At 34.2% G+C, this 27,497-nt stretch overlaps 1 protein-coding gene across 5 annotated transcripts in view; it reads right to left on the bottom strand.

Annotated features, from left to right (window-relative positions):
* Nucleotides 1-26,124, bottom strand: part of LOC140045171 (segment polarity protein dishevelled homolog DVL-3-like) — a 70,697-nt gene extending 44,573 nt beyond the window's left edge. For all 5 annotated transcript variants that reach the window (XM_072089967.1, XM_072089969.1, XM_072089968.1 and 2 more), the window contains exons 1-4: nt 25,891-26,124; nt 18,867-18,936; nt 10,630-10,748; nt 2,534-2,604 (exon numbers count right to left, since the gene is read on the bottom strand). In XM_072089967.1, the coding sequence (XP_071946068.1) occupies nt 2,534-2,604; nt 10,630-10,748; nt 18,867-18,936; nt 25,891-26,051 (421 nt within the window). In that variant the 5' untranslated portion in view covers nt 26,052-26,124. The remainder of the gene's footprint in view (nt 1-2,533; nt 2,605-10,629; nt 10,749-18,866; nt 18,937-25,890) is intronic.
* Between the last annotated feature and the right edge of the window lie 1,373 nt (nt 26,125-27,497).

Genomic DNA, 27,497 nt, shown 5'->3' with positions numbered 1-27,497 from the left:
AAATTATTTTACCATGCTAATCATCAACACACAAAATGAAACTAAATTGTTTAATTCCATTAAATATTTTTTTTTATGAAGTATAAAAGCTATTAAAATACGCTATTTGTAATTGAAATGAAATACACGATCTGCCAAATCCTTATATACACGGCCGCCGTCCGTCAAATATAACGCACGTGTTCGCCAGCGCTCCTCCGGAGACGGAATACCAGCGATTGCTACTTGTTTGAAGTATAGGCTTAGGCCTAGTTATAAAACCTAGGAATTACATGTATTAAAACTTGAAAAGAACATTCCATGATATTAAAATTAACTAAAATCTAACCAATAAATATGTCAAGGCCTAACGCACGGAAGAAATATCTGTCAAATATAACGCACGATTTAGAAAGGTCAGTCAAAACACTGAGCAAATTAGCCTAGGCGTGTGCCTATCGCTGTCGCTTGAGACAGTTCGCCCTAATAGCCGTACCGAGGTAATTATTAGGCCTAAAATACCATTAGAATTAAATATATAAAGCCTAAACTATGTATTTATGTTCTAAATGTATTTATTTATGATTTCTAATAATGTTAAGTACTTACGTGCGTTATATCTTGCGTGCGTTATATTTTTGACAGAAACTAGTTTTCGTTGTTTAGCGACGCAAGTTTACATTCTGTGAAGAATTTTTGCAGCGGGAAGCCATCGCGGGAGCTATATTTGTAGGCTGCCATGTAGTATCGTCTGTTTGCTCATTCTCGGCGGTAATGACAGGAAAACATTGCGTGCGTTAGTTTTTGACAGACAATGGTGACATTTTTTTTAAATCGGGATTTATATACAATTAAATTACATAACATTTAAAATCTGATGCATTATATAGAGTAAACATATCCTTGAATTGTTTAACATTTTGGTTTTCGTATTGCCGTTGTTCTAGGCCTAACCCAGCCTAGGCCTAGTCAAACTTGATTGTTGACGGACACAGTAACGCACGTCAGCACAAGCAAAGATATTAATTTATTATACAAAAATAAAATATTGTGGTGTCAATATATTGATTTTATTTATTGTTTATACATGTACTTCCAATATCCCAATCAATATTTTTTATTATACTTCACAATTATCAAATATAAATTGGATTATGAAGTGACACTCAAAATGTTACAAATTCATGGTGTGAGAATAGGCCATTATCACAACAAATTTGAAATTTAAAAAAAAAATAGTGGGTGGAGTGAAATGAAACTGTGTAAGTTATACCGTTGCATGTTAAACTATCTATTAATTCCCTACACATATTAGTGTATAGTATATAATATTTTTTATAAATACAAATTAAAATGGCATTTTATGTAACACCTTAGCATATTTTGACTCAATTTCTTTGCCGGAATTGGAGGTTTTCAATGACAAAATGTGAAATCCCAAAGACTATTTAATCAAAATTATATATTACAAATCTACCAACAACGGTGAAAATATTGAATGGAACTACCTGGACTGAAATAAGATGAACATTGAACTTGTGAAATGAACTCTATATCAATTTAGGATGTTAATAGTAATATCATTAAATTTATGTGGTAATCACTATAGATAACTAAATTTGAATTTTTACTATGTATAGAAAAATTGTATGCAGTCAGTGTAGCGATGGAATAAATAATGAATGCTGGAGGAGAATGTAGCATGTTGTGAATGACCTTGACTGACCCCCACAGGGCAGGAAGAAGGAGAGTAGAGTCCTGTAGGCTAGAGTGCTAAGAATTAAGAGATGATTGCTATTAACTGGTAGACGTTTTGTAAGCAGAAGCACTGTGTACTGTATCTGCTGACATTAGGAAGTATTTTATTTTTGGGGAGTTGTTGAAGGAGATGTACAATAGTATAGTATACAATATATACTGTACTACTGATTTCAGTATACAGTAGGCCCTGTAGTTGGTAGAATTACCATTTGTCTATACAGCATTTAGAAATGAAATCTCACTATAAACAATGGCGAGATACTGTACCTTAGCCTAAAATGTAGTCTGAACATTACTAACCCAAGCAGCTGTACTAACAATAACTTTCACCCTTTACCCTAATATAAAATCTGCTGTCAGGACTAGAAGACTTAGAAATAAAGTTATAAAACTCTTCTAAAGTGGACACAACGAAAACTGTAAAATGTTTCCACATTCTTTAAAATGGAAACTGCAATAAAGGGCATCATATCAGATCTGGCTTTTTTTATAGAGTAGACTGTTACATGGTCGATTCTATTATAAAGAGATGTGTTATTTGTTGACATATCGTTGATGACTACTACGCCCAGAAACGCCCATCAATTCAACAATAGCACTAAGGCCAAAGAATTGAATAGCTTGGCCATTCTATTGTATCATGGTTTTCTTTCACGCACACCATACCATATCTCATGTTAATATACAGTATAACGGTAAATTAACTTTTCATATCATACTGCGCTCTTCCCAGGGAGACCAATGGCCATTTTTTGTTTATCCCGGTAGACTAGGCACAAAATGGACTGCTTACCTCTTCTTGAGCTAACAACTGATTCAGTTTCTGTGTCAATTAGTTTTTCTGAACTTCCTTCGGCGTTTGCACTGCAAGATAAAAGAATAACATATTTTTTTTACTACATCATAAATTCTGCTACATGTACAGATCAGGCAATATTTTCGCCAGTATAGCATAGCCAATGCATAAGTTGTGTAATAAACGTAAGGTTTTGATCTACAGTAACATATGTTGATCCAACAAATTAAAACGGAAAAAAAAAGACCCAAAACTTCATGATCAATCTGAAGCAAGTCTTCAATAAATTACTCTTTCAATCAATTGAAAGGATGAACTGCCTGGTGTTTGAATGCTTTATCTGGTGCATGGATTTACAGTACTTCTGGGTGGAGATGGGCAGGAACAAGGGGGTACCATTGAAGAGTGTTCCACCCACCTAAAAAGCATTGCCTATAGCTATATAAGGCCTTACACCCAGGCTATTTCACCCACCTAAAGAAACCTCTAGATACCTGAAAGTTTTAGCTTTTTCTCACCCACACTTCTGGCTCATGGATTTACAGTACTTCTGGGTGGGGATGGGCAGGAACATGTGTACCGTTTAAACTGTTCACCCACATAAAAAGCATTGTCTAAAGCTATATAAGGCCTTACACCACCCAAGCTATTTGACCCACCTAAAGAAACCTCTAGATACCTGAAAGTTTTAGCTTTTTCCCTCCCACACTTATACTGTACGCCCCTCCCTTCCCCCACTCACTTTTTCCCTAACTCTGTTTTTTTACACCCACTTCTATACTATATCTACCCATATTATAAAGAAACTTGATTCAGGTACACTACACAGCAGGCCTACAGGTACTACTATATTATACTGTACATGGCTATAGAAATAGATTCATCAAAACCTATTACAGTTCCTAATAGCTACAATTCTCTGTTGTATATCAAAATAATAACCAATTTGAGTAATGTAAATCCTGCAATGCATAGGGTACAAATTGATGATGTAATCGTTTGGATATAAAAGCATCAATTATGTATTAGGAAACATTTACAAGTAATAGTTGTTCAATGGTAAACAACAACTGTCATAAATAAAGTAGAAGGCCAGGTATATATGTCACTTTCAGGTGACAAATGACAACCTTCTCTATGACAACATTATTTTATCATAGCATTTTGTTAGTATTTTAAATCAGTTTGTCAGATGGCATTTTACAGAAAATTCTACACAACATAGGAAAAAAGTACTTAAGTTAAATAACCATATGTCGGTAGTAGTATTTTTTTTCAACTGTATTTTTTTAATAGATTTTATGTAAAATATAGTATGATGGGATTGACGTCGCAGAACTTTCACAGATTGAATGAAAAACAGTAAAACTACCCATTTTGGGGCATTCATATTAAGGGGACACTCTCCTGTTAATGATATACAGCATGCAATACCACTACCATCTACTTTTATTTAAGAACATGTTGGTGGGTGTCCCCTATAGAGGCTCTACTATATTTGATTTTGTAATGAAATGTGTTCATTGCAGGGAGAGCGAGCAATCTTATGAATTAGAGATTTTTAATTATTTGTTTAAAGAAATGATTATTTTTTTTTTGGTATTCACGACTTTTAAATTTATATTATAATTGTTTGAGCTTATCAACAAAACGAAATTCTTTTTTGGACCAATAAGAATTCTGTATTCTATTTGTAGTAATGCAATACCAGTGATATGATGGTCAAAACTTGGGAACCTAAAAATAGTTAACATGTCAGTAGACCTACCAGAAAGGATGTTTTTTTAACAGACAAGATGGCTATCAAAACTATTTATCTACATAGCCGATTGGTTAAAAATAGCTAGCGAATTTGCTTATCCAAACACAAGGAACAAACCTGACATTTAAAGCCACATGCTTCAAAACCATGTAATGAAATTCAATTAATTTGAGTGACACTTAACGCAAGGGATGATTGACAACTTATGATAAACACCTAACAATGCTCATGTTCAACTTTGACCTCTGAATATATTCCACTGTGTGTTAAGAGAGTACTGTACTGTAAACATACAATTGATGGACATGCACATGTATTTATTGTTCAGTAGAATATTAAGCTAACTATACTAATAAAAATAAAGTATGGTACATTAATATTAATTTACCCTTATCTGTATATAGTTTTATTAAACATGCTGGGCCTCAATATTTCTGTAAGTGTACTATCTATACTGTGTAATTTACATTTTATCCCCTTTCTTTCTTGTAATCAGTCAAGTATTACAGTTATCAGTACATGAACCTTTGACAAATTTGAATATTGCATTATTTTTGGGGTAACACATTTATTTATAAAACAGTTATTTTGAAACAAAAATGATGTTTTTCCCCATAATAATAATAAACAATATTTATATAGAGCCTAATGGATCACTGACCCCTCTAGGTGCTTTACATTAGACCCTAACTAATGGTAATAAACTATCCTCCGCCGGACACAATTCCGGTATTTCTTAGTCGAGGTTTCCGGGCCAGAATAATAAGTAGTTAACCCCAAAATTTATACTTTTTTGTAAGTGAGCCGGAACATGTTCAATGGGGTATTGCTATTTTTTTTAAAGGCTTGCTGGAATTTGCATCGTTTAGCATATCTTCAGAAAACCAGTAACATACAGTGGAGTAATTCAATCCCAAGAAACACACTTTGAAAATTATTAAGGCTACATTTAATTATGATAAATTATATAACCTGAGATGAAAAGGTCACAGTATTATAGTGATTCAGATTCTAACTTTAGTATACAGTAATTTGTCATCAAAGCTGATTAGTTTTGTTATAGAAGAATAAGAAGAGAAAACTTTGTCTGCATGGAGGGGACACAATTTATTTTGATGGCCAATACTCTTGCCAGATTCACTGAATCAATTTTTCTCTGTTGACAATTATAATCTAAAAATCTACATAAGGGCAAAATTCGGTAAATTGATGGTATATGAAGTTGATTCATACTTTCAGTACTGATTTTAACCCCCTAATGTAATGTAATCCTGTTTACTAATTAAGTTGAGTTAGATAAAAAGTTGTTGACAATTACAACAAATTTAGGTTCAACGATTTTCCCCAAATAAATAGGGATGTTTTCCGATGTGGTATGACACTGTCTAATGGATGCGACATGCTGAAAAATACCTGCATGCTTGCATACTGTCTAGCTTATTCAATTCAAAGTACAGGTACAGTACTGTAGCATTTATTTTTAAAAACAAGGATAACTCCAAATCAAGGCTAGACACATTAAGAATTCAACATTTTGATTTATTTGATAATTTTCAATAATCTTTATGAAAGTTGAATGAAGTTTGCACAACAGATAAACGATCATTAATGATTATTCAATTATCACCTTCCAAATACTAATAATAAAGGATAACCACAAACTATCAAATCTTAAGTACAGATAATGGGAATCAATTGGCTGTCAGTAACCCTGTATTAACATAAATTGCCACATATTTCCTCTCTTATCAAGTAATTATCATGTTTTATTCAATAATGTTGTTTGGACATAAGCTCCTTCACAATTGCTAAGTACTAATGTATGGCAGGCACTTCAGTCAAAAGTATTGGTATTTTAAACACTATGAAGAACAAAAGAGAGAAAGTTTATCAGAATTTCAGGTCAGCTGAGTAAGCTTTTGAGGTTAATGACATCAACAATGTATGCAATGCTATTGGTTGATAGTATCACATGGTCTGTTTATGAAGCAGACAATAAGGTAAATATGACCTATTGTAATGTATTGCCATTGGTTGATAGTATCACATGGTCTGTTTATGAAGCAGACAATAAGGTAAATATGACCTATTGTAATGCAATGCTATTGGTTGATAGTATCACATGGTCTGTTTATGAAGCAGACAATAAGGTAAATATGACCTATTGTACTATTAATAATGTGAGAGGTTTACATTTTCTGTCTGTTATGTTACAAAGTACTTTTAGGAAGATTTAGGAGAGGAAGGCAGAAGGAAATTGTTGGCACACATTGTGGCTAAACTAATGTCAATTCTTGTAGAAAAAGATGAACACGATTTACCACTATACAAGTGTGTCGCAATTGTTACGCTATTTTCATTCTAGAACAAACCAAAAATCAATATACTGTAACATCTTTAATGTGTCAGTATTTAAATTAAGACCAGTTTTAATGCACCCTTGTTTTCTTCATATGCGCATAGTGGCGTGGAGCCTAATGAAAACAGAACATTGATGTTCAATTTTATTAGCCGGAGTCGGACCGGAGCAGGTGTAAAAGATGGTTAAGAATACCAGCAAAAGGCACAGACAGGTCTTGAACCCATGCCTGTCACATGCTAGTCTGTTCCTTGCTATTACAACGTAATTACTAAACCTCAGCCCATTCTTCTTAACAACAATAGCAATAACTATCATTAATACCAATTACTGTAAATCCAAAGGCTATAATGTGGTATTAACATCAATCTCAAGGTATTACGTTTTTCAGACTTGTTTTGAGTAACACATTTTATAGCATACTGCCTGTATATTTTTTAATGTTTTTAATATTCAGGTTGTAAATCTGCAAAGTCTCATGGGATAGTTGTGGTTACATTAATAGGCTTTGTTTAAATTTGTTAATAGAATAATACTGATTGGAATGATACGTTGATACGCACCAGTGGTTTACTGTATATCAAGTGCCTTTTGAAAAGTATGTACTGTAGCATGTCAAGGTGTAATTTATTCTGAGATATTTAGATACAATGTATCAATATCATAGTTTTTAATAAACATCTATAATTCTACAGGAGACAATTCAAAAGACCAGACAGTACTTGAGGTTGATATCTTACTTTTTCTGACATACTGTATACCCCATAAGGTGTAATTTATTCATAAAATTTAGGTTAGTCATTGGGTGTTACCATGTACTGTAGTACGTCAAAAATGTATGGAAGTAAAGATGGTGCCAATAATGGGCAGAATATGAAGCTGACGACATCAACTTTTTTCACCTACCAAAAAAAAAAAAATTTAAAATAGATACTACATTATCTACACTGTATGTTTTTGACATCCAACTTTAAGAATTTGCTAGTACATTTGTGTGTAGTGTAATTGGTCAGTTGAAGAATGTAATAATAAAGAGAAAACATTAATGTCCAATAAAAGCAGTCTTAGTGTTAATGAACTCGTGCCAACCTACAAACAGGGCATTTAACAGCGTTTATTGTGCTATTAATAGGGTTTAAATTGGCATAGATCATTTCTACATCATGATACAAACAGAGTTTGACAGTCGAGATGACATAAGGAGATACTGACGTAATGAGCTACTTTAGTAAAAAGGACTTAGAGCCATGGGAATACTAAGCAACCCACACAGCAGTAGAGTACTGTAAATATACTACTGTAGACTTAGGATGAAAGTCTTTATTTCCAGCCAAGTCAACTGTATGCAAAAGAAGCAGCTACTGTACATTTAACACTAGGCCTACAGTAGTAAAAAAAGATTGTTTTGTATTAATCTATATTATGGCTATGCTACAGTAGGCGTGCATGCTTAAACTAGGCCAGGTCAAAGGTACTAAGTATAACCAATTATTCAAAATCCAGTAGAAATGAACCTGAAGACCAAAGAAGACTTAGATTTATTTATGGAATAGCTATTGAAGAGAATGCCATCATCCTCTAGTGCGAGTAATACACTACAGTAGCCTGCAAAGATCATTAGGTTAAGCAGATCTAAAATCCTTACCACTCTAAAGACCAATTTAGATTAGCAGTGGATGGCAGTGTCTGGAGACTATTAGAGGGCTAAGGATTTCAGATCTAGTTGACCTACTAGTAGTAGTAGTGGATGGCAGAGTGTCTGAAGACTATTAGAAGGCTTAGGATTTCAGATCTACTTGACCTACAAGTAGTGGATGGCAGAGTGTCTGGAGACTATTAGAGGGCTAAGGATTTCAGATCTACTTGACCTACAAGTAGTGGATGGCAGAGTGTCTGGAGACTATTAGAGGGCTAAGGATTTCAGATGTAGTTGACCTACTAGTAGTGGATGGCAGAGTGTCTGAAGACTATTAGAAGGCTTAGGATTTCAGATCTACTTGACCTACAAGTAGTGGATGGCAGAGTGTCTGGAGACTATTAGAGGGCTAAGGATTTCAGATGTAGTTGACCTACTAGTAGTGGATGGCAGAGTGTCTGAAGACTATTAGAAGGCTTAGGATTTCAGATCTACTTGACCTACAAGTAGTGGATGGCAGAGTGTCTGGAGACTATTAGAGGGCTAAGGATTTCAGATGTAGTTGACCTACTAGTAGTGGATGGCAGAGTGTCTGAAGACTATTAGAAGGCTTAGGATTTCAGATCTACTTGACCTACAAGTAGTGGATGGCAGAGTGTCTGGAGACTATTAGAGGGCTAAGGATTTCAGATCTACTTGACCTACAAGTAGTGGATGGCAGAGTGTCTGAAGACTATTAGAAGGCTTAGGATTTCAGATCTACTTGACCTACAAGTAGTGGATGGCAGAGTGTCTGGAGACTATTAGAGGGCTAAGGATTTCAGATCTACTTGACCTACAAGTAGTGGATGGCAGAGTGTCTGGAGACTATTAGAGGGCTAAGGATTTCAGATGTAGTTGACCTACTAGTAGTGGATGGCAGAGTGTCTGAAGACTATTAGAAGGCTTAGGATTTCAGATCTACTTGACCTACAAGTAGTGGATGGCAGAGTGTCTGGCGACTATTAGAGGGCTAAGGATTTCAGATGTAGTTGACCTACTAGTAGTGGATGGCAGAGTGTCTGAAGACTATTAGAAGGCTTAGGATTTCAGATCTACTTGACCTACAAGTAGTGGATGGCAGAGTGTCTGGAGACTATTAGAGGGCTAAGGATTTCAGATGTAGTTGACCTACTAGTAGTGGATGGCAGAGTGTCTGAAGACTATTAGAAGGCTTAGGATTTCAGATCTACTTGACCTACAAGTAGTGGATGGCAGAGTGTCTGGAGACTATTAGAGGGCTAAGGATTTCAGATGTAGTTGACCTACTAGTAGTGGATGGCAGAGTGTCTGGAGACTATTAGAGGGCTAAGGATTTCAGATCTACTTGACCTACAAGCTAAGAGTACTGTAGTGTACAGTACTGGATGGCTAGGTTTATGGAGACTATTAAGGTCAATTTACACAGACGAGCATTAACAGCAAGCCAAAAACAGCTTGCTTGTCCCACATGAAATCAGTATACTGTATCCTGAGCAGGTTTCCGCTCAACCACCTCTCTGCTCCACATTTAGTGTAAATGGTCAAAAGAAACAACATAAAAAAATTGGCCTTATTAGTCTCAAGCAGCTCGTACTGTAGGTCAACTAGATCTGAAATCCTTTAGCACTCTAATAGTCCCCAGCCATCCACTGCTATGGTCAACAAGATCCAGAATAACGGCCTATTTTTGTCTCTGTCTCCATAAAATGTGCATCCACGATGTCCTATAAATTAAATTGCACTTTTCCAAAGATTTCAAAGGAAGTAAACCTAATAACCAAGGGTACACTCAAGCCACTTGGTACAATATCAAGCCTAGGATCACACTTGAGGAAGTGTTGATTTTAAAAGTTAGCTCTGGGTCTACTTACCAAGCACTTCTATTTCATTGTTACTAGCTTTGCTAGAGCTAGCTAATGTATAATATAAAAACTTTATATATTTCAAATTAAGAAGGTTGGATATAAATTCAAATTAGTAAATGAAATAACAATCAGGAGGAATTGTAATTATGCGGGACATTTATAGCTGTGTGTTACAGTGGCTGTGTGTACTAGTACAGCCCTTACTCGTCTCGAAAGATGTACAGTACTAGGTGTTCACAAGCAATTTTGGACCTTATCCGATCAATCACTTGAGCAATTGAGGCTTGAACCCCGATATTATATGTATACAGTTCCACTGTCTTGGCCACTCATTCGCTCTAATGAATTGTCTGTAAATTAGGTGGATTGATACCTCAACTTCTTGCAGCATCAACAAACTATACAGAAGAAATACTGTACAAAAAATGACCTGATCGACAAAAAACTTACTGAAACGAAGGCGGGCGCGAGTCTCCTATGCCGCCTGTGCGTTCCATTGGGGGTTGCATCTCCCCATTGTGACTCTCCGCACATTGTGATGATGTGTCTGAACCGTCCCCTGGTACAAGCTGAAAATAACCAAATTAAAAGCATAAATTGAAGTACATTGGTATTAAAACAATATTAAACTATCAAAAGAGTTATCAAAAAAAAAAATTATGATGTAGAATTTAACTCCATTTTTGTGCTTTAAATAATAAAGTAATTAAAAATATTCTGGCACTCACGGAAATTTTCTATAGTCCTATTCGCACACACTATAGTGTTAAGCGTGCATAGAACCGACTTAAGCTGAATTAACCATCAGAGAGTTAAGTTACTACTATACTGTAAGGGGATGTGTGATTGGTTTGGAACTGGAACTGTTATCATACAATAATGTTTTAATAATGATACTAAACTAAACGTTTCAGAGGTATATTAGTTAAACCGATTGAATGACTATAATTAACTCCGGCTGAGAAAAGAGCATAAATTAAGTCTTACTCTTAGTCCATCTCTATTCAATAAAACTAGGCTATTCTATGTAAAACAAGTATCATTAAAAACACATGTTATTGTCGCACTGTTGAGAAGATCCCTGAATGGGCAACTATAGGAGTAACCTTGTGTGATTTGTACCTTTCATTTGTATAGGCTCAGGATAGACAGGCCCATTCATCTTTTGTTTATAATGGTGTAATGTTTAGTAATTAAATGCATTGTGTTTTATTTTGTAAAGGACATAGCACAAGGCTTCTAAATGAATGAAATTAGGTGAACAACAGATGGAATGGCTAGCACTATTAACGTATTGTTAATACTAATAATACAGAATTATTAAATACTAATAGACAGTTCAAAATAGCTTCTATTCCACAGAATGTTAGGAGCGTTTAGTATTTCAATTTAAATTAATTTCCACAATATAACAGACAATAACATAATGAAACTAGTTTGTTAATAAATAAAATTGCATATAATACTGTACAATGAAAAGTAGTTCAGTCATGGGAGAGTGTCATATTTAAAGTTAGTTAAAGACTTTTTATTTCGACCCACCCTAAGATATACAGTAACTTTAATACGAAAAAGAATTACATAAACTAATAATATATAAAAGAAAAGAAAGCTAAAATTTCTATTTAATCATATTATCCGATCTTAACTGGTCTTATGAAATATATATTTCAGCAAAAATAAAGTTAGAATTTTAAAGTAAAATATCAGAAATAATAATAAAATTTGGTAATCCTGTTTCTGTAGGAATTGTTAAACCATTTCGAAATATTAAATATGATTATTATTCAGTTTAAATAGTTTTAAAAGCTAAACTTGATCACCCCTCTAGACAATAATAACAGCTTAGAATAAACACAAATGTTATCTAAGTAATTACTCTCACCCTGCCCTACAAAACCATTTTTTCGACTGTAATTGGTAAAAATTCTTTCAATTTGTAGACAATTGTTCTAAATTGTTTACATGTGAGTGAATCTAATTAAATTTCAACAGGTTAAATGACGGAAATGAGGAAATTATGCCATCATCAAAAAGTTTTCCAAAAAGGATGGTATTTATTACGGATAAAAATCATCTCATATTTTTTTTCAAATTAATTTCATTCAAAAATATTAACAAGAAAGCGAAAAGAAAATCGACATAAAATGATCCATTAATAACATGAATCTAAAACACATTAAAAAGGTAAAAACAAATCAGAAGAAACTACAGTAGTGTATGCGGCGTATGGGAATGTCACTGTTGAAATGCAACATCTACCATTCTCCTTATGAACCAACATCCTCATCAACTAAGCGAAAACAACTGTTTGTTCCCTAGGTAACCGTTTCATCTGTGATATTCGAGGGAAGGTACAGTACTGTAGGTTTATTGTGTGTGAGGAGATAAAAAAAAATATTTATAATTATGTGGGTTTTTTTTCTGTTATTAGGAAAAGATGAGCAATTTTTAGATCAGATTAAAAATGCAAAGTTTCCTTATAGTTATATATCAGGATTTAAATTAAGCTACAGTAAAGCAATTAAAACACTTAAGCGTGGTTCCCACTACAACGCAATTCAGTGACATATCCACGCAAAGTTCGTAATCACTAATGGGAACCATCGTACATGTAGGTTCAATTTCACGCAGGCGGGGGAAACCCAATGATTCGAAGGGTATTTTCTTACATTGCATAGAATACGTTACATTGCGTCGCTAGTGGGAATCAAGCTTAATTCAAACTTAGGCTGTGTTTCTGCAGAAAACAATAAAACATCTAATTTCTCCTCCAAACGAACCTTTATACTGAAGGTTTACCATACTTTAAACATGGTTGAAATAAATAAATGCTCAAACAATAACCAATACTCTATGTTGCAACTAAGGGCCTGTTCAGACCTACGGAGTTATGCTTTCGTATTGTACGCGGCGTACAAATCCATAGGTCTGAACCAGGAAAAGATTAGTGGAAGCCACCTCGTACGACACTGATATTTCGTACGCTACGAAAGCTCAAGGTATGAGTTTAGTGGACGTCGCTTACAATACGAAAGTCATGCATCAATGAATATGACCTAGGTTAGATATCTAGCCAATCAAATTACAATATTCGCCACATCACATCGTGACATGTGCTCCTCATCGTATAGCTGATCCATTTGTTGTGATCGGTGAACGTGCGAAAAAATCGTACCTTTTGTTGTTACACTATACAGTATTATTATTATTATATTAATTAATTTAAAATGTCATCAAAGCGTGCGCATTGGCGAGAAACCGAAGTAAAATACCTTATTTCATTGTGGGGAAGCCCTGAGTTCAGAAATCGGTTGGAAGTGAAAAACTGGCGTAAAAGCACCGGCAACAAGATGTCTCACGTCTGTGTTCAACGACATGGCGGACACGTTAGCAGACGGGCCATCCTCATAAAGAAGGATTTAATATCCAAACGAAATTGAAGGGGTCGTCGTATTAAAGCGGCGAAAGACCGAGTAAATAAATCTGGAGCCGGTGCAAGTACGGGATTTGAAAATTTTTTTCTGCCATAAATGATATTTTAGGCCCGATTTTAGGTCATAGACCAAATATAAACCCAAACCACAACCAATCGATAATGCCGAGCCCAAGTGTTCGGTCTAGGCCTGTAACTCCCAAACCAACCACTACTACTTTTAATAACAACAAAGTAGGTCTATGCGTGCGTTAGAGTTTGGTTAATCGCCAGCGAGTGACATCATATCCGTTTGTAACGCGACTTCGTTGCAATGAATCTGAACACTTAGCTCTTACGACGCTCATTAAAATATGACCTTGGCTGTGATACGAAAGCATAACTCCGTAGGTCTGAACATACCCTAAAACCTTACAGTACTTTGGTTAAATTGGCCTTAAATTCCAACACCACCCTGTACATGGTATTTTTTAATTGTGTTTAATTAATATTTTAATAAAAAGCAATTAAAAAATAAACTAAATAGAGATGATAGGACATACTGTACTATATGGACAAATTAGTTGTACCATACAGGAGATAAAAACTTAACCCATACTTTGGTTTAAAACTGGCCTTCCAACACCACCTCCATGGTGTTTTTTAATCGTTTTATTTCTAAAAAGGATATCATTAAATTAAAGCAATAAAAAGCAAACAAAACTGTTGTACAGATGACAAAGAGATATAAACTTGTAATCGTTTATTGTATTGTACAGGAGCTAAAAACTTAACCCATACTTCAGTTTAAAATTGGCCTTCCAAAACCACCTCTGTGGTGCTTTTTAATCATTTAATTCTATACAATCATTAAATTAAACTTTAAAAGTAATAAAAAACAAATAAAACTAATGGAGATGACACAGCTATAAAATGATAATCTTGAGTGCGGACTTAATGGTCCTAAAAGGCTAAAATATGACACTATTTTTTATAACACTAGTACTACTAGTAGATGAATAAAAAATACAAGGTTTAAAATAATCCTACAGGAATTAGGTTTTTATGCTGGGAATTATACTAAAGTCGTTATAATGTATTTAATCCAGATACTTAAAATAGTCACACCATACAATTAACTGTACAGTAGGTTACTATTTTTAATGAGAACTTTTTGATAATTAGGTTGAAGATTTTTTATCCGTTTGTTCAAGTTCTTTTTTAAGCCCATTTGAAATAAAATACTGTAATGTATCAGCGTGCCAATTTAACTGTACTCTTTTGGGCCAAACCCCTTTCTTCTAAACCCTTCTTTAATACTTATTTTCCACTGTCGGTGTTTGCACAAATCGAAAGCATCACCTTATACTTTCGGTTCGCGTGAATAAAACTGGCTTTACAGTCCACATGGACGCAAATGAGTTGACCGATTACAAGCAAGGTCCAGCCGATTCATCATGATCGGCAAAATTAGTTGCCGCGCTTATTTTTGTTTGTGTTGCGTAGTGGGTGGGCACCAAGCTCGAAGATTTTCAATTCAGCCAAATTAGTTTACACTTTTATTGCGATGCAAACAAAATGTCCAACCAATCGAGCTCAGGAATTCTCATGAGCTTGTTGGCAGCCATGCAAAAAACAATAAAATTAAAATTGCAGTAAAAAATAAAATGTAAATCACCTAAAAAGGGAAATACACTCAAGATGGTTGTGGCATTGGAGACTATTGTAACGTACCGACTTAAATCTGAAAGCACACATACAACATTGACTCCATGTTCTCTGGATTACTTATAATTGTAAAAAAACAAGACATGCTATAAAACATGAATAAAGAAGATCACACAGTAATAGATGAAATCTAGACATATTGTCTACAATAACCATAATAATTGAAGAAAGGTGCGTATTAAAATCTACTTATAAAATCATTATCATTTTACCAACTTATTAATATTCAAAACACCAACTGGCAAAGAGCAATTCAAACTAAAGTCTTTGTTCACACAGAAAACTACAGGGTAAATCTACTGTACTGCATGTTCACACAGAAAACTAATGTACAGGGTAAGACTATTCACACAGCAAACTACAGGAAGGATTGGATATGTTCACACAGCAAACTACTGTAAATGGTAAGGCTATATTCACACAGAAAACTACAGGGTAAGGCTACAGTATGTTCACACATCAAACAACAAGGTAAGGCTATGTTCACACAGCAAACTACAGGATAACAATATGTTCATACAGCAAACTACAGGATAAGGCTATGTTCACACAGCAAACTACTGTACAGGGTAAGGCTATATTCACACAGCAAACTACAGGGTAAGGCTACAGAATGTTCACACATCAAACAACAAGGTAAGGCTATGTTCACACAGCAAACTACAGGGAAAGGCTATGTTCACTAGCAAGCTACAGGGCAAGGCTATGTTCACACAGCAAACTACAGGATAAGGATTGGATATGTTCACACAGCAAACTACTGTAAATGGTAAGGCTACAGTATATTCACACAGCAAACTACAGGGTAAGGCTACAGTATGTTCACACATCAAACAACAAGGTAAGGCTATGTTCACACAGCAAACTACAGGATAACGATATGTTCATACAGCAAACTACAAGATAAGGCTATGTTCACACAGCAAACTACTGTACATGGTAAGGCTATATTCACACAGCAAACTACAGGGTAAGGCTACAGTATGTTCACACATCAAACAACAAAGTAAGGCTATGTTCACACAGCAAACTACAGGGAAAGGCTATGTTCACTAGCAAGCTACAGGGCAAGGCTATGTTCACACAGCAAACTATAGGATAAGGCTACTGTATGTCTACACAGCAAACAACAAGATAATGCTACATTCACACAGCAAACTACAGAATAAGGCTATGTTCACACAGCAAACTAATGGTTAGCATTATAATATATAGCCCAAAGAAATAATCCGCATTCATACAGAGTTCTTTCCCAATTCTGATAACCCCCAGGTCAAATCATGAGGTGTGTGTCATAAGATCAGATATTATGGATATTGCTAAACACCGCAAACCCCTGCAAAAAACCTTTAAAAAAACATAGCAAACCCCACCGAACCAACATAAAAGTGATTGAATCATGTAGTGTACAACCCACTGGGTATATATCCATGTAAAAAAAATATTAAATTTCTACTGTTAGTGTTAACTACTTATTTTTGGGGTAAAACATCATTTTTTGGTTAAAAATGATTGCTAAACCCCGCAAACCTCCAAAAAACCATAGCAAACCCCACCGAACCAACATAAAAGTGATTGAATAATGTAGTGTACGACCCACTGGGTATATAAATTATTAAATTTCTACTGTTAGTGTTAACTACTTTTTTTGGGGATAAAACATAATTTTTTGGTTAAAAATTAGCAATTATTTTTGACCAAAAATGATGTTTTACCCCAAAAATAAGTAGTTAACAGTAGAAATTGAATATTTTTTTTACATGGATATACCTAGTGGGTTGTACAGTACACTACATGATTCAATCACTTTTATGTTGGTTCGGTGGGGTTTGCTATATTTTTTTGGAGGTTTACGGGGTTTAGCAATCATTTTGACCAAAAATGAGATTTTACCCCAAAAATAAGTAGTTAACAGTAGAAATTAAATTTTTTTTTTACATGGATACCCAGTTGGTTGTACACTACATGATTCAATCACTTTTATGTTGGTTCGATGGGGTTTGCTATGTTTTTTGGAGGTTTGCAAGGTTTGCGGTGTTTAGCAATACCCGATATTATTAGAAGCAAGTTAAAGACAATGTTGTGTTTTTCTTTCAAATACAGTTAACACAATGTTTGCTTGGTCTTTCGGTCTTACTGTACAGTACTGTACAATTTTAAATCAAAAGTCTACATTTTCAAATGAGGACACATCTCTTTATAAAAAAAATTGCAGCCAGGTTCATTTTTATGGAACAGCGATGACTCACACGGCCATCATTTCAGTTCTCACTCTTCCATCATTTCTCTATTTTATTTACTTTAATGAGATTCATTGGTAGTTTTTTAAAGCAATAAACAATAACTTTATGATTTTTTTGTCTATTTTGCCCAGTATCTCTCCTCAAAATTGTAGTCGGTTTTAATCTATTTACAGTACAGTACTGTCTTTTTATTGTTTATAGTGTAACACTGTGTGAGAAGTATTGTACAGTACCTGAAGTATTAAAGATGAAATATTTTGAAACGATCAAGAATTGTTTTATTATACAGTAGTTATACAGTATACTGTGACCAATAATATCAATCCCACAGACTGTAATTAGCGGAATCACTTCTTTCAAAGACATAAAATACACAACTCCGAAAGGAAATTAAAGCTTTTTGCAAAAAAAAACCAATACTTTATAGGTCTTACGAGACCTTCAGCTTTTAAAGCCGAAAGCAACTGGAATATAGATGTTGAATTCCCAAATATGGTAATTAGTGATATGCCCAAATATGGTAGTAGTGAAATCATAATGTCCATAAGTTTAACAGGCACATAACATTTTGTCCACATAAAACTTGATAGTGTAGACAGTGCTTTAAACTATGTTAAATTGCCATCACCTTAATACCAAAGTTCTACTCTGTTGGAGAATGATGGACTTCTGTACTTATCATCAACTAATGTGGCCAGCACCTATTATTGTTAATGGTAACTACACAGCCTTGTTTATTTCTATGTTTATTTGATAAACTCTGCATAGGCCTGAGGTGCATACTGACAAAGTGCAACCAATCTTGTGCAACAGGGACACCAGGGTACAAATTAATTCTGTCTTCTTCAATTCTATGTACTGTGTGTATGTTTACATTACAAACACGGTGAATAACAATAATTTGTTATCATAAAGCCTCAGCTCAGTGAGAAAGGTGGGAATGCAGTGAAGATGAAATGTAAAACTCCCAACAACTAGCTATTGTACAGTACAGTAGGCCTACTGGTGTACCTGTAGCAATGGCGTAATGGCTGTGAATTAAGATCTCACTGGCTAAACCCAGGGGTCCCAGAGAATGAACAGCCCCAACGTATATACAGTACCCCCCCCCCCCCCCCTTAGCAGTTCAAACCAGGGGATTTTGTCTCTGTGGTACGCGACTTACTGAAAAATGGCATGTTGCTATCCCGGAAATTTACTGTTAATACAAGATTGTCTTACTCTTAGCACAACATAATTTTTTTTGTACCGTAATTCAGATACCCTAATGCCATTACGTGTCAATTGATTTAAAAACTTACCCATGATATAACTCGTCCATTAAAACAGGGCAACTTTGCCTCATCATCAATTATTTCTTCTTTTACAACCCTAAAAGCAAACAAAAATATTACAAAATAATTAAAATTGTTTTTTACTGTATTAATTAATATTACTGTACACTGACAAGCAACACAAAGACATGCATTGTCTCAGAGACAGAATACTGTAAGAAAATAAAATAATAATCTAAGTTTGAGATAATAAAAAAGAAGGCGGCAGGATCCCATAATACTACTGTACAGGATCTTGAGCCTGGTCTGCACAAGAGTGAGACATGGAGGGACAAGTACAACTTTAATATACAGTAATAGCATAGTATAAAGGGTAAGGCTTTGCAATCCAATTACTGTGTATAATAAATATAAAACAAGGCATTGTTTTATTTTAATATATTTTGAAACACAACAAAATTACTCCATAAGCACTGTTAATTTAACAAATTTCACAGATTACAAAATAATTTACAGTCTCAGACATACTGTAAACTGTTCCGGTATCCGATTTCCTAAACACAAAGAATTTTCGCAGGTGGACAAATTATAAGGTAATTGTAAATGGTCCAGGGCCCATGTGTACAAATTTTGAACATGGGCTATTGTCCCCCCTATTGTATTAGTATAAATAGAAATACTCAAGAATCAAAGCCACTCAATGATTGGAGACAAATAGCTGTTTTCAAGAATGCACTGGTGTCTACCAAGTGGGACAATAACTGGCTTGGCAAGAACAAAACCAACATGTACAGTCATCGTGTGAAAAGAAGTGACAAAGGCTAAACAATTGTATTTTTGTTGTTGGCTATTTAGAATTGAACAGTTTTATTATAGAATTGTGAAGATAATATTTCAATATATGTCTTTGTTATTGATAATTACAGTAATGTTATTAATTTGATTGACACGGTTTATGATGTAGTATATTTTTGCAGGTCACAAATATACTCTACAGTGGATATACAGTATTATAGAATTAAGTTATAATAATTTATGTCAGTACAATGTACTGTATTCATTTGATTGACAGGACTTGTGACATTTAATTGTGTATTTTTGAAAATTTAAAAAAAAGAGTTGAATACTTTCAGTAAGCATACTGAATACTGTATAAATATATATTCACTTTATAATTTATGTCATTACAGTACATAATTTCATTTGAGTAGAGCTTGCCATTTTTTATTTACAATTCAATTTCTGTTTGTTTTTTCAATAGTCGGCTTTAGATGCATTTGTTTTTCAGTTGACTCAATGGTTTTCGTTTTACAGTATGCCTCCCATTTTTTACTGTCAGTATGTCCTATACTATAACTTTACTGGGATAGGGGATGTCTGAGGTTCTGACAAGGCAGAGACTCAACTGGTGCTCTAACCACAGTTCATTTAAACCCTACTTAGCGACAATGGCAATATACCATAGGATTGTACTATAATTGTTTATACATAACTAGAGTGGAATGCGTTGTGTCAGGAGTATTAGTCAAGATATTTTGCCCTACTCTTGGGCTAGAATCTAACCCCTAGCCATCAGCGCAAGCTTGGCGGTCCAGAGGTACAGTAACTATGAATGCCATGCTAGTGATCTGGAGGTCCTGGCTTCGCAAATACAGTATTCTCAATGTACTGCCAAATTACGCCAGAGCTTGGCAAAACATCTCAGAACCAATGGCGTATAACAATTCAGTTTCTCCAATGAATATTTTTCACTCTGTATTTGAAGGTACTGTATGTCCTAAATTCAAAACCATAAACTACAGTACATTTATTTTCAGATCATAATTTATTATTATTTGATTTACACATACAGGATTTATTTTGTTTATTGCAGGTTAGAATTAAACAGGACAAAATTGTGGAATTAATGTAATTTATACCTTTAATAAATACAATTGACATGTGTTAGGACATTCATCATTGTAGATTTTTTTTAGCTTACTCAACTGTACTGTACACAATCAGAGTTCACAATGATAAATCATAAAAACAGTAGGGTTTGACATTAGCACACAATGAAAGACACAAGAATATATTGATTGTACTATTTATTTGACAATCATTACCGTACACAATCCATTAATTACTGTACACCATTAATGATATGGCTATAATCTAATTCAGTTAGAATTAAACCATTAAAAGTGTAGACATTAAATTAGAATAAAGATACTCATATTAATAATCATCAAAAACATGGACTGGACTTTGTGCAATGTACTGTACAGTACTGTAGCAAAAACATCATTGATTGAAATATTTTTGATTGAAATATTATACTGGGTAACCTCATCAGTCAAAGACTGGTCTCCCAGAGGGCCCAGTTGATGATCAGTGGCTGTGATGTACTAATACACCGGGGTAACCCCCTACTCATCTCGAAAGACATTAAATTAGAATAAAGATACTCATATTAATAATCATCAAAAACATGGACTGGACTTTGTGCAATGTACTGTACAGTACTGTAGCAAAAACATCATTGATTGAAATATTTTTGATTGAAATATTATACTGGGTAACCTCATCAGTCAAAGACTGGTCTCCCAGAGGGCCCAGTTGATGATCAGTGGCTGTGATGTACTAATACACCGGGGTAACCCCCTACTCATCTCGAAAGATGTACTAGGTTCTTTAAAGTGCACATGAGCTAGATGTGTACACTGGACCTACGGTTTATAGTCCTTATCCGAGAAGACTCGTTCTACCACCAGAACCATCGAGTGAGTGAGTCTCAAACCCCTGCCGATGTTATGGCTACGTAATTACGGTTCCACTGTCTTAACCGCTCGGCCACTCACTCACTCTCTCATTAAATTATTTATTCCTTATTTATTCGAATAAACAACCCAGTTTGAATAAACGCCTCCTATAGAACATCATTTTGAATAAACGTTCTAGGCCTTTCTTTTTTACCTCAAATACTGTAAATCTCCCCGGACCTTTCATTTTTTCCTCAAATAAATGTCCCGCCACTTGCACACACACAATTATTAAATTATAATACATTTCTATTTGTAAATTATATGGTACCGTCTTCCAATGATCTACATGACCAAGCAATTTGATAGAATTTTTACTGTATTTCATTACTTCTTGATAATGTGGGAGATTTTATTGATTTATGTTTACTGTACCATTTTACACCCAAAAAAATAAATTCCTCCCCAAATAAACAGCCCTCTAAAAACCCCTTCTACTGTAACAATATTTTTAAATACAAACAATTTATCATTATTCTTTATATTTTAATTTCATTTTTATACTTGTATTTTAAATAATTTATTAAATTGTTATTTTAATATTGTAAATTCAACAATATAATACAATAAAAAATGTTAATGAAATATTGAATTAAATATAAAACAGCATACTGTAGCAAGGCATTATGACTACACAACAAGTGAATAACTTTCTGAAGAAGTGGAAACTAAATACTATTAGGTGAGACAGACATATTACTCCATTCAGTCTGTCAAAATTAAATTCTGTCTACAGGTATCTCCTCATTATTATTCACACTAGGTTATTCACAGCTTCTGTTTGTTTAATTTCTCATCTCTGAAAAAATGTAGGATTTTGAAAAAAACAGGAATGCTTTTAGCATGCAGGGTGTACTGTAGTGCTGTCAGTCAAAACACCACAAGGTAATGTGTTTACTGACATTACAGTGTACAGTACACTATACACTAAAGACCAACTCAGGTCGTGTCATACTGTTCAGTAGGATGTGTCGTCTGGTCGGCAGAAAACATGTTTAACGTTCGCGGGAATACTAACGGAGTCAATAAATCCAAGAGCGAACGACGGTAACATTTAGCATGGAATGTTAACTGTGACCTCGGTAAGATCTTACTCTAAAATTTGACTGAATTAAGCCCAGTGCGAATGAGGCTTTATATAGTCTAAAGACCAACTTAGGCCGTATCATACAATAGGATGTGTCAGACCTTGATTTATAAATATAAGAGGAGAGCTCCTAATGGCTCTCCTCAATATGTTGAGGAGAGCCATTATTTTGATTAAGTATTCGAGGCACAGGCCCACCATGGTTGGGCCTGTGGCGAGCCGAATTTTGATAAATGACACCTCTAGATGGCCGGAAATGGTATTCTCGCACGTAAAATTCATCGTAGGTCATTGTTCTCTGAACGTAGTCTACGATGTATTGTTATGATAATTATCGATCGTAGGGTTAGTAAACACCATTGTCATCGCCTTTACTTTAGAAGCATGGACAATGCAAACAAACAATGTATTGTTTGCTAATTAAAATCCTATCTAAAGATAGTAGACGTCAATTTTTGTAGCCACCCTAGCTACTAAGCTAGGCCTACGCATCGGTTATCCTAATTTGGACGGAAATCCGCCGCCGACGAGACGACATCGGGTCCGTGGACCTCTCAGCTCACGCAGAGAGAGAGAGAGTCGAGGCTATCTATCTAGTCTAGTTTCGGCGGCCTACACTATACATTATTTAATCCTACCTTGGGTTAGCGAATTATAAAAACAACGACACCTAGGCTAGGACACCAACAAAATATATGCAAAATAAATATATATTCCATATTAATTACTATAAGATTTAACATAAAGGCGACATGTGTATAAGAAAAGGCCCGACCAGAATTTGGAGGGGAAAACATGTGAGCAGTTATTAAGATCAGAGAGAGTGTTTCATGTCATGTGACACAAAATCCAGGTACACGATCTTAATTACTGTTTATCGTCGGCAGCCACCCTCACATACTGAGTTAAAAAAAAAACATGTGAGATGTTGCGGTAAAGCAGAGAGTATCGCGTTTCATGCCATGTGACCAAAAAAACTAGGTCTGTATAATTACGGTCTTCTGACGGCAGTCTTTTTGAGCTACCGATTGAACGTTCTGATACTATATTTAGAATGAATTGTTTACGATATTTTTCTCGCAACATCAAAGATCGTAGGCGCGCCTAGCCTATCGGGGGTAGCCATAACAAAGATCGTTTGCGCGACTATATATAGACTGTGTGTTGTATTCGGGGTTAATATTCTTATCAATTATATATATTTTTATGACGCACTGTAACAGGTTGGGGAGCGCTATTTTAGGCGCTCCTTTGATCGTTTTCAGGAGCGCCAAGGAGCGTCAGCGCCATGGCGCTCCTTTTAAATCAAGGTCTGATGTGTCGTCTCATCGGCAGAAAACATGTTTTAACGTTACGTTCTTCTGACTACCTAAAAACTACTGTACCCACTTAGTACAGTACCTCATCAAGACGACTTGCCTCGTCGGGATTCAAGTCAGAATGCACCTAAGGGGTCCAGACGTTTCAGTACTGTATACAGAGTACATGCAGACTTTTACTCAGATCTTTTCATTTTGGTCTCTAAGCCAGTATTATTTATTGTATGCTACAGTACTTTTTTTGTTACACAGTAAATTTGTATATTGTACTGCTGTATAATACTGTACAAGACATTTACAGTACTGTACTGTCAATATAGTACTGTACAGTAGGTTAACTGTACATAGTAAGTTATGAAAAATCTACATTATACAAGTACACTGTACAGTAGTATTAAATGCACAAACTTGTACGGTATTCATACCGTACAGTGTAACGTTTCACTACACTCTTTTCCCATTCTCAATCTTAAAATGACAAACTATGAATATTTCTTAATGACATACAGTTTACTGTAGGATTAGTCATCAAGATTGCAAAACACCTCACTATATCATACAGGACTGTTATTGATTAATCACCGCCGTCCACTCTGCCTACTAAACAAAATATAAAATCAGTACAGCTACTCTACTGTATACCATACAGCATTTTGTACACACAGTACAAGTCTGATTGACAGTAGGCATACTGTACTGTAGGCTACAGTAAATTATACAGTTGAACCTCATGGTTTTAACGAACACTCATTCAAAAGCATAGTACAGTAATGTATGTCTTTCTTATTTAATTACTGTAAGTGGCCATCCACAAATACTGAAAAGCTTTATTTTAATTTCCATTATCATATAAAATAATAAAAATTTTGACAAACAATTTCTATAGAAAATACTAAACATCTTTCTTATGATACAGTACTGTAAGAGATAAGCCTAAAATAAATGGCAGAAAATATTTGTTAAAACCTATACAATATTAGTGCATGCAATTCCATAAAATTTCAAGAAAAATGAATAAATAAATAACTTGCGTCAATTAATTTGTTTACAATGCAATTGATATTTTAAGCCTACGATTTTTTAAATGCATTTGGCAATAATCTTTCAGCTGCTATACAGTAGTATAGGTATCACTAATACAGATTTGCAAAACATGGCTGCTAGTGCTATATTATACAGTACTTTCAATTATGAATGTGATGACCTGTTTTATTCATGAATGAGAGGTGAAAATGTTACATGAAAAACACACAATAAAAACAATTATTAAGCTGTATTGATCTATGTTATTTTGTGTATTTTTTAAAGGAAAATCAACTAGAGTATGTAATCCTGGTAGAGTTTGAGAGAGTACAAATGTTGATCTGACAGGGATCACCTCTAAATTAAATTTCACATTTTGATAAAATAAATTAACATTTAATAAATAAAACCCAAGTATTTCATTTAAATAATGATTGCATGGACATAATATAAAGTAAAACGTGTTTTAATGAATAACTGTTAAAGTAAAAAGCAAATTTAAGTAAAATACTGGTAATGTAAACAATGGGATTTCTAGCTTGTTTGTACTGACGGCTACACAGGCAGCGAAAGCCGCAACACGAAGCTCTCCGCCGCCTGTGAAATCCTTTTGAACGGCCATTGTGCATCGCGAGTGAATCAACGCTAGGCTGTTTGGACAGATCGGGTTTCTCTTACTAACCTTTTCTTTAAAATATAAATATAATGAATATTAAACCAATCAAATATATTATATTCAAAACACAATGTCGATGATTCTTCACAGACATTAAAATGACATAAATTAGTCATAATAAAAGAATAATTAATCAACAACATACCCAAAATCATCGTCCATCGATTTGAAGAAAAATTTATAATTGGGTCTATTGAGTACATTTTTAAAGTCTCCTAGCGTAACTTCTGATGAAGGAATTGATAATTTCACTAAATAAGGTGTATCCTCGTCATCTATGTGATATATAATCTTGGTCTCCTCCATTTCGGAGGAACTAAAACTAATAAAAATTCCTCAAAAAGGGTGACCACTTCTTCTCGAACTCTCAGCTTCTTGGTACACTCTTTCCAAATGCTACGGTAACCTTTGACACATATCAGTTTCATAAATAGCTCCCTCAACGTCGATAACGCTTTTTATTTTTTGGTTGCTTTATATTTTTATTTTTTCTTATAAAAAATAAATAATTGAATGCCTTCACAAATAATTAGTCCTCATGAGAAGAAAATGATGATAATAGTGATTGTGACAATAAAACGATGGTGATATGGCCTAAGATGTCAGATAACAATATATTTTAATTAGTAAAATTACAGTAATATATTAATAGTGAAAATCCGACAATTAATTTTATTTTCTCAGTCAGGACGAGTTTGCTCATTTCGTTTGTGTCATGTGTTTTAACACATTGTTAAATTAATGTCACCAGAAGTACGTCTCTATTGATGTGAATGGCAAGGGTAAATATAAGTGAGTGTCCAATAATTAGATAAGTACTGTTTTGTTTTGCCAAGCATACCTGGATAAACCAATGGAAGACCATTTTCCGCATTACTTGAAAAGGAGCAAAAATGATGAACAACCCTCCAATACATTGATACCGTCCATGAGCCGCACCCTCTGCGTCTATATACATACCTCGCCTTTCTTTTCGTGTCGAGATGTTGAAACATTAGGACATTACAATACGGAGAAAATAAATGTTACAACAAATTATTATCATAAGTGGTCTTTAATTGGAGACTTTACTTTTAACAGATTCATTATACTGAAAACATTTATATTTTGCCATTTTACCTCATGTTACAAATGTCAACTGTAAAAAGTAATTTTAAAAAAGAACTAAATTGTTTTAAGTTTTTTTCACTCATTCCAATGTATACTGCATATATACAAAACATTATTTACAAAAAAGTGATTTCTAACAAAATTATTTATTAATTAAATATTAATAACATTTTTTCAAATTAAAATAAAAAAGTACATATTTATATAAAAATTAAATAAAATTGTATTCAATTAAGTTCCATACAGAAATGTTACATAAATACAAATGTAAATAGCAAAACTTAACAAAAATGTTTATGTATAACAAAATGTATTAGGCTACGGTTATCTATAGCATATAAATATCTAATTATGAATATAATATTAAAAATTAAAAAAGTTAATAAAATTTACATAATCTAAGCAACAAACTGAGACTTAGGCTCTGTCTACACTATCAACCTTTATGTGACAAAAAAAAATGATATGCCCATATATGGACATGATGATGTCATTTCACTACCATATCATATTTAGCGCAGTGAGCGTCTTTTTTTAGACAGATGCTTGCGCTTTACAAATTTCCATTATTATTATTATTATCACTACCATATTTGGGTTCATCTCGCATCACATTTTTTGTCAAACTAGTATGATAGTGTA

This window comes from Antedon mediterranea, chromosome 3 (assembly GCF_964355755.1).
Source record: "Antedon mediterranea chromosome 3, ecAntMedi1.1, whole genome shotgun sequence".
Taxonomy (NCBI): Eukaryota; Metazoa; Echinodermata; class Crinoidea; order Comatulida; family Antedonidae; genus Antedon; species Antedon mediterranea.
The sequence above is the reverse complement of the archived record's forward strand: the minus strand, read 5'-3'. Positions and strand labels throughout refer to the sequence as shown.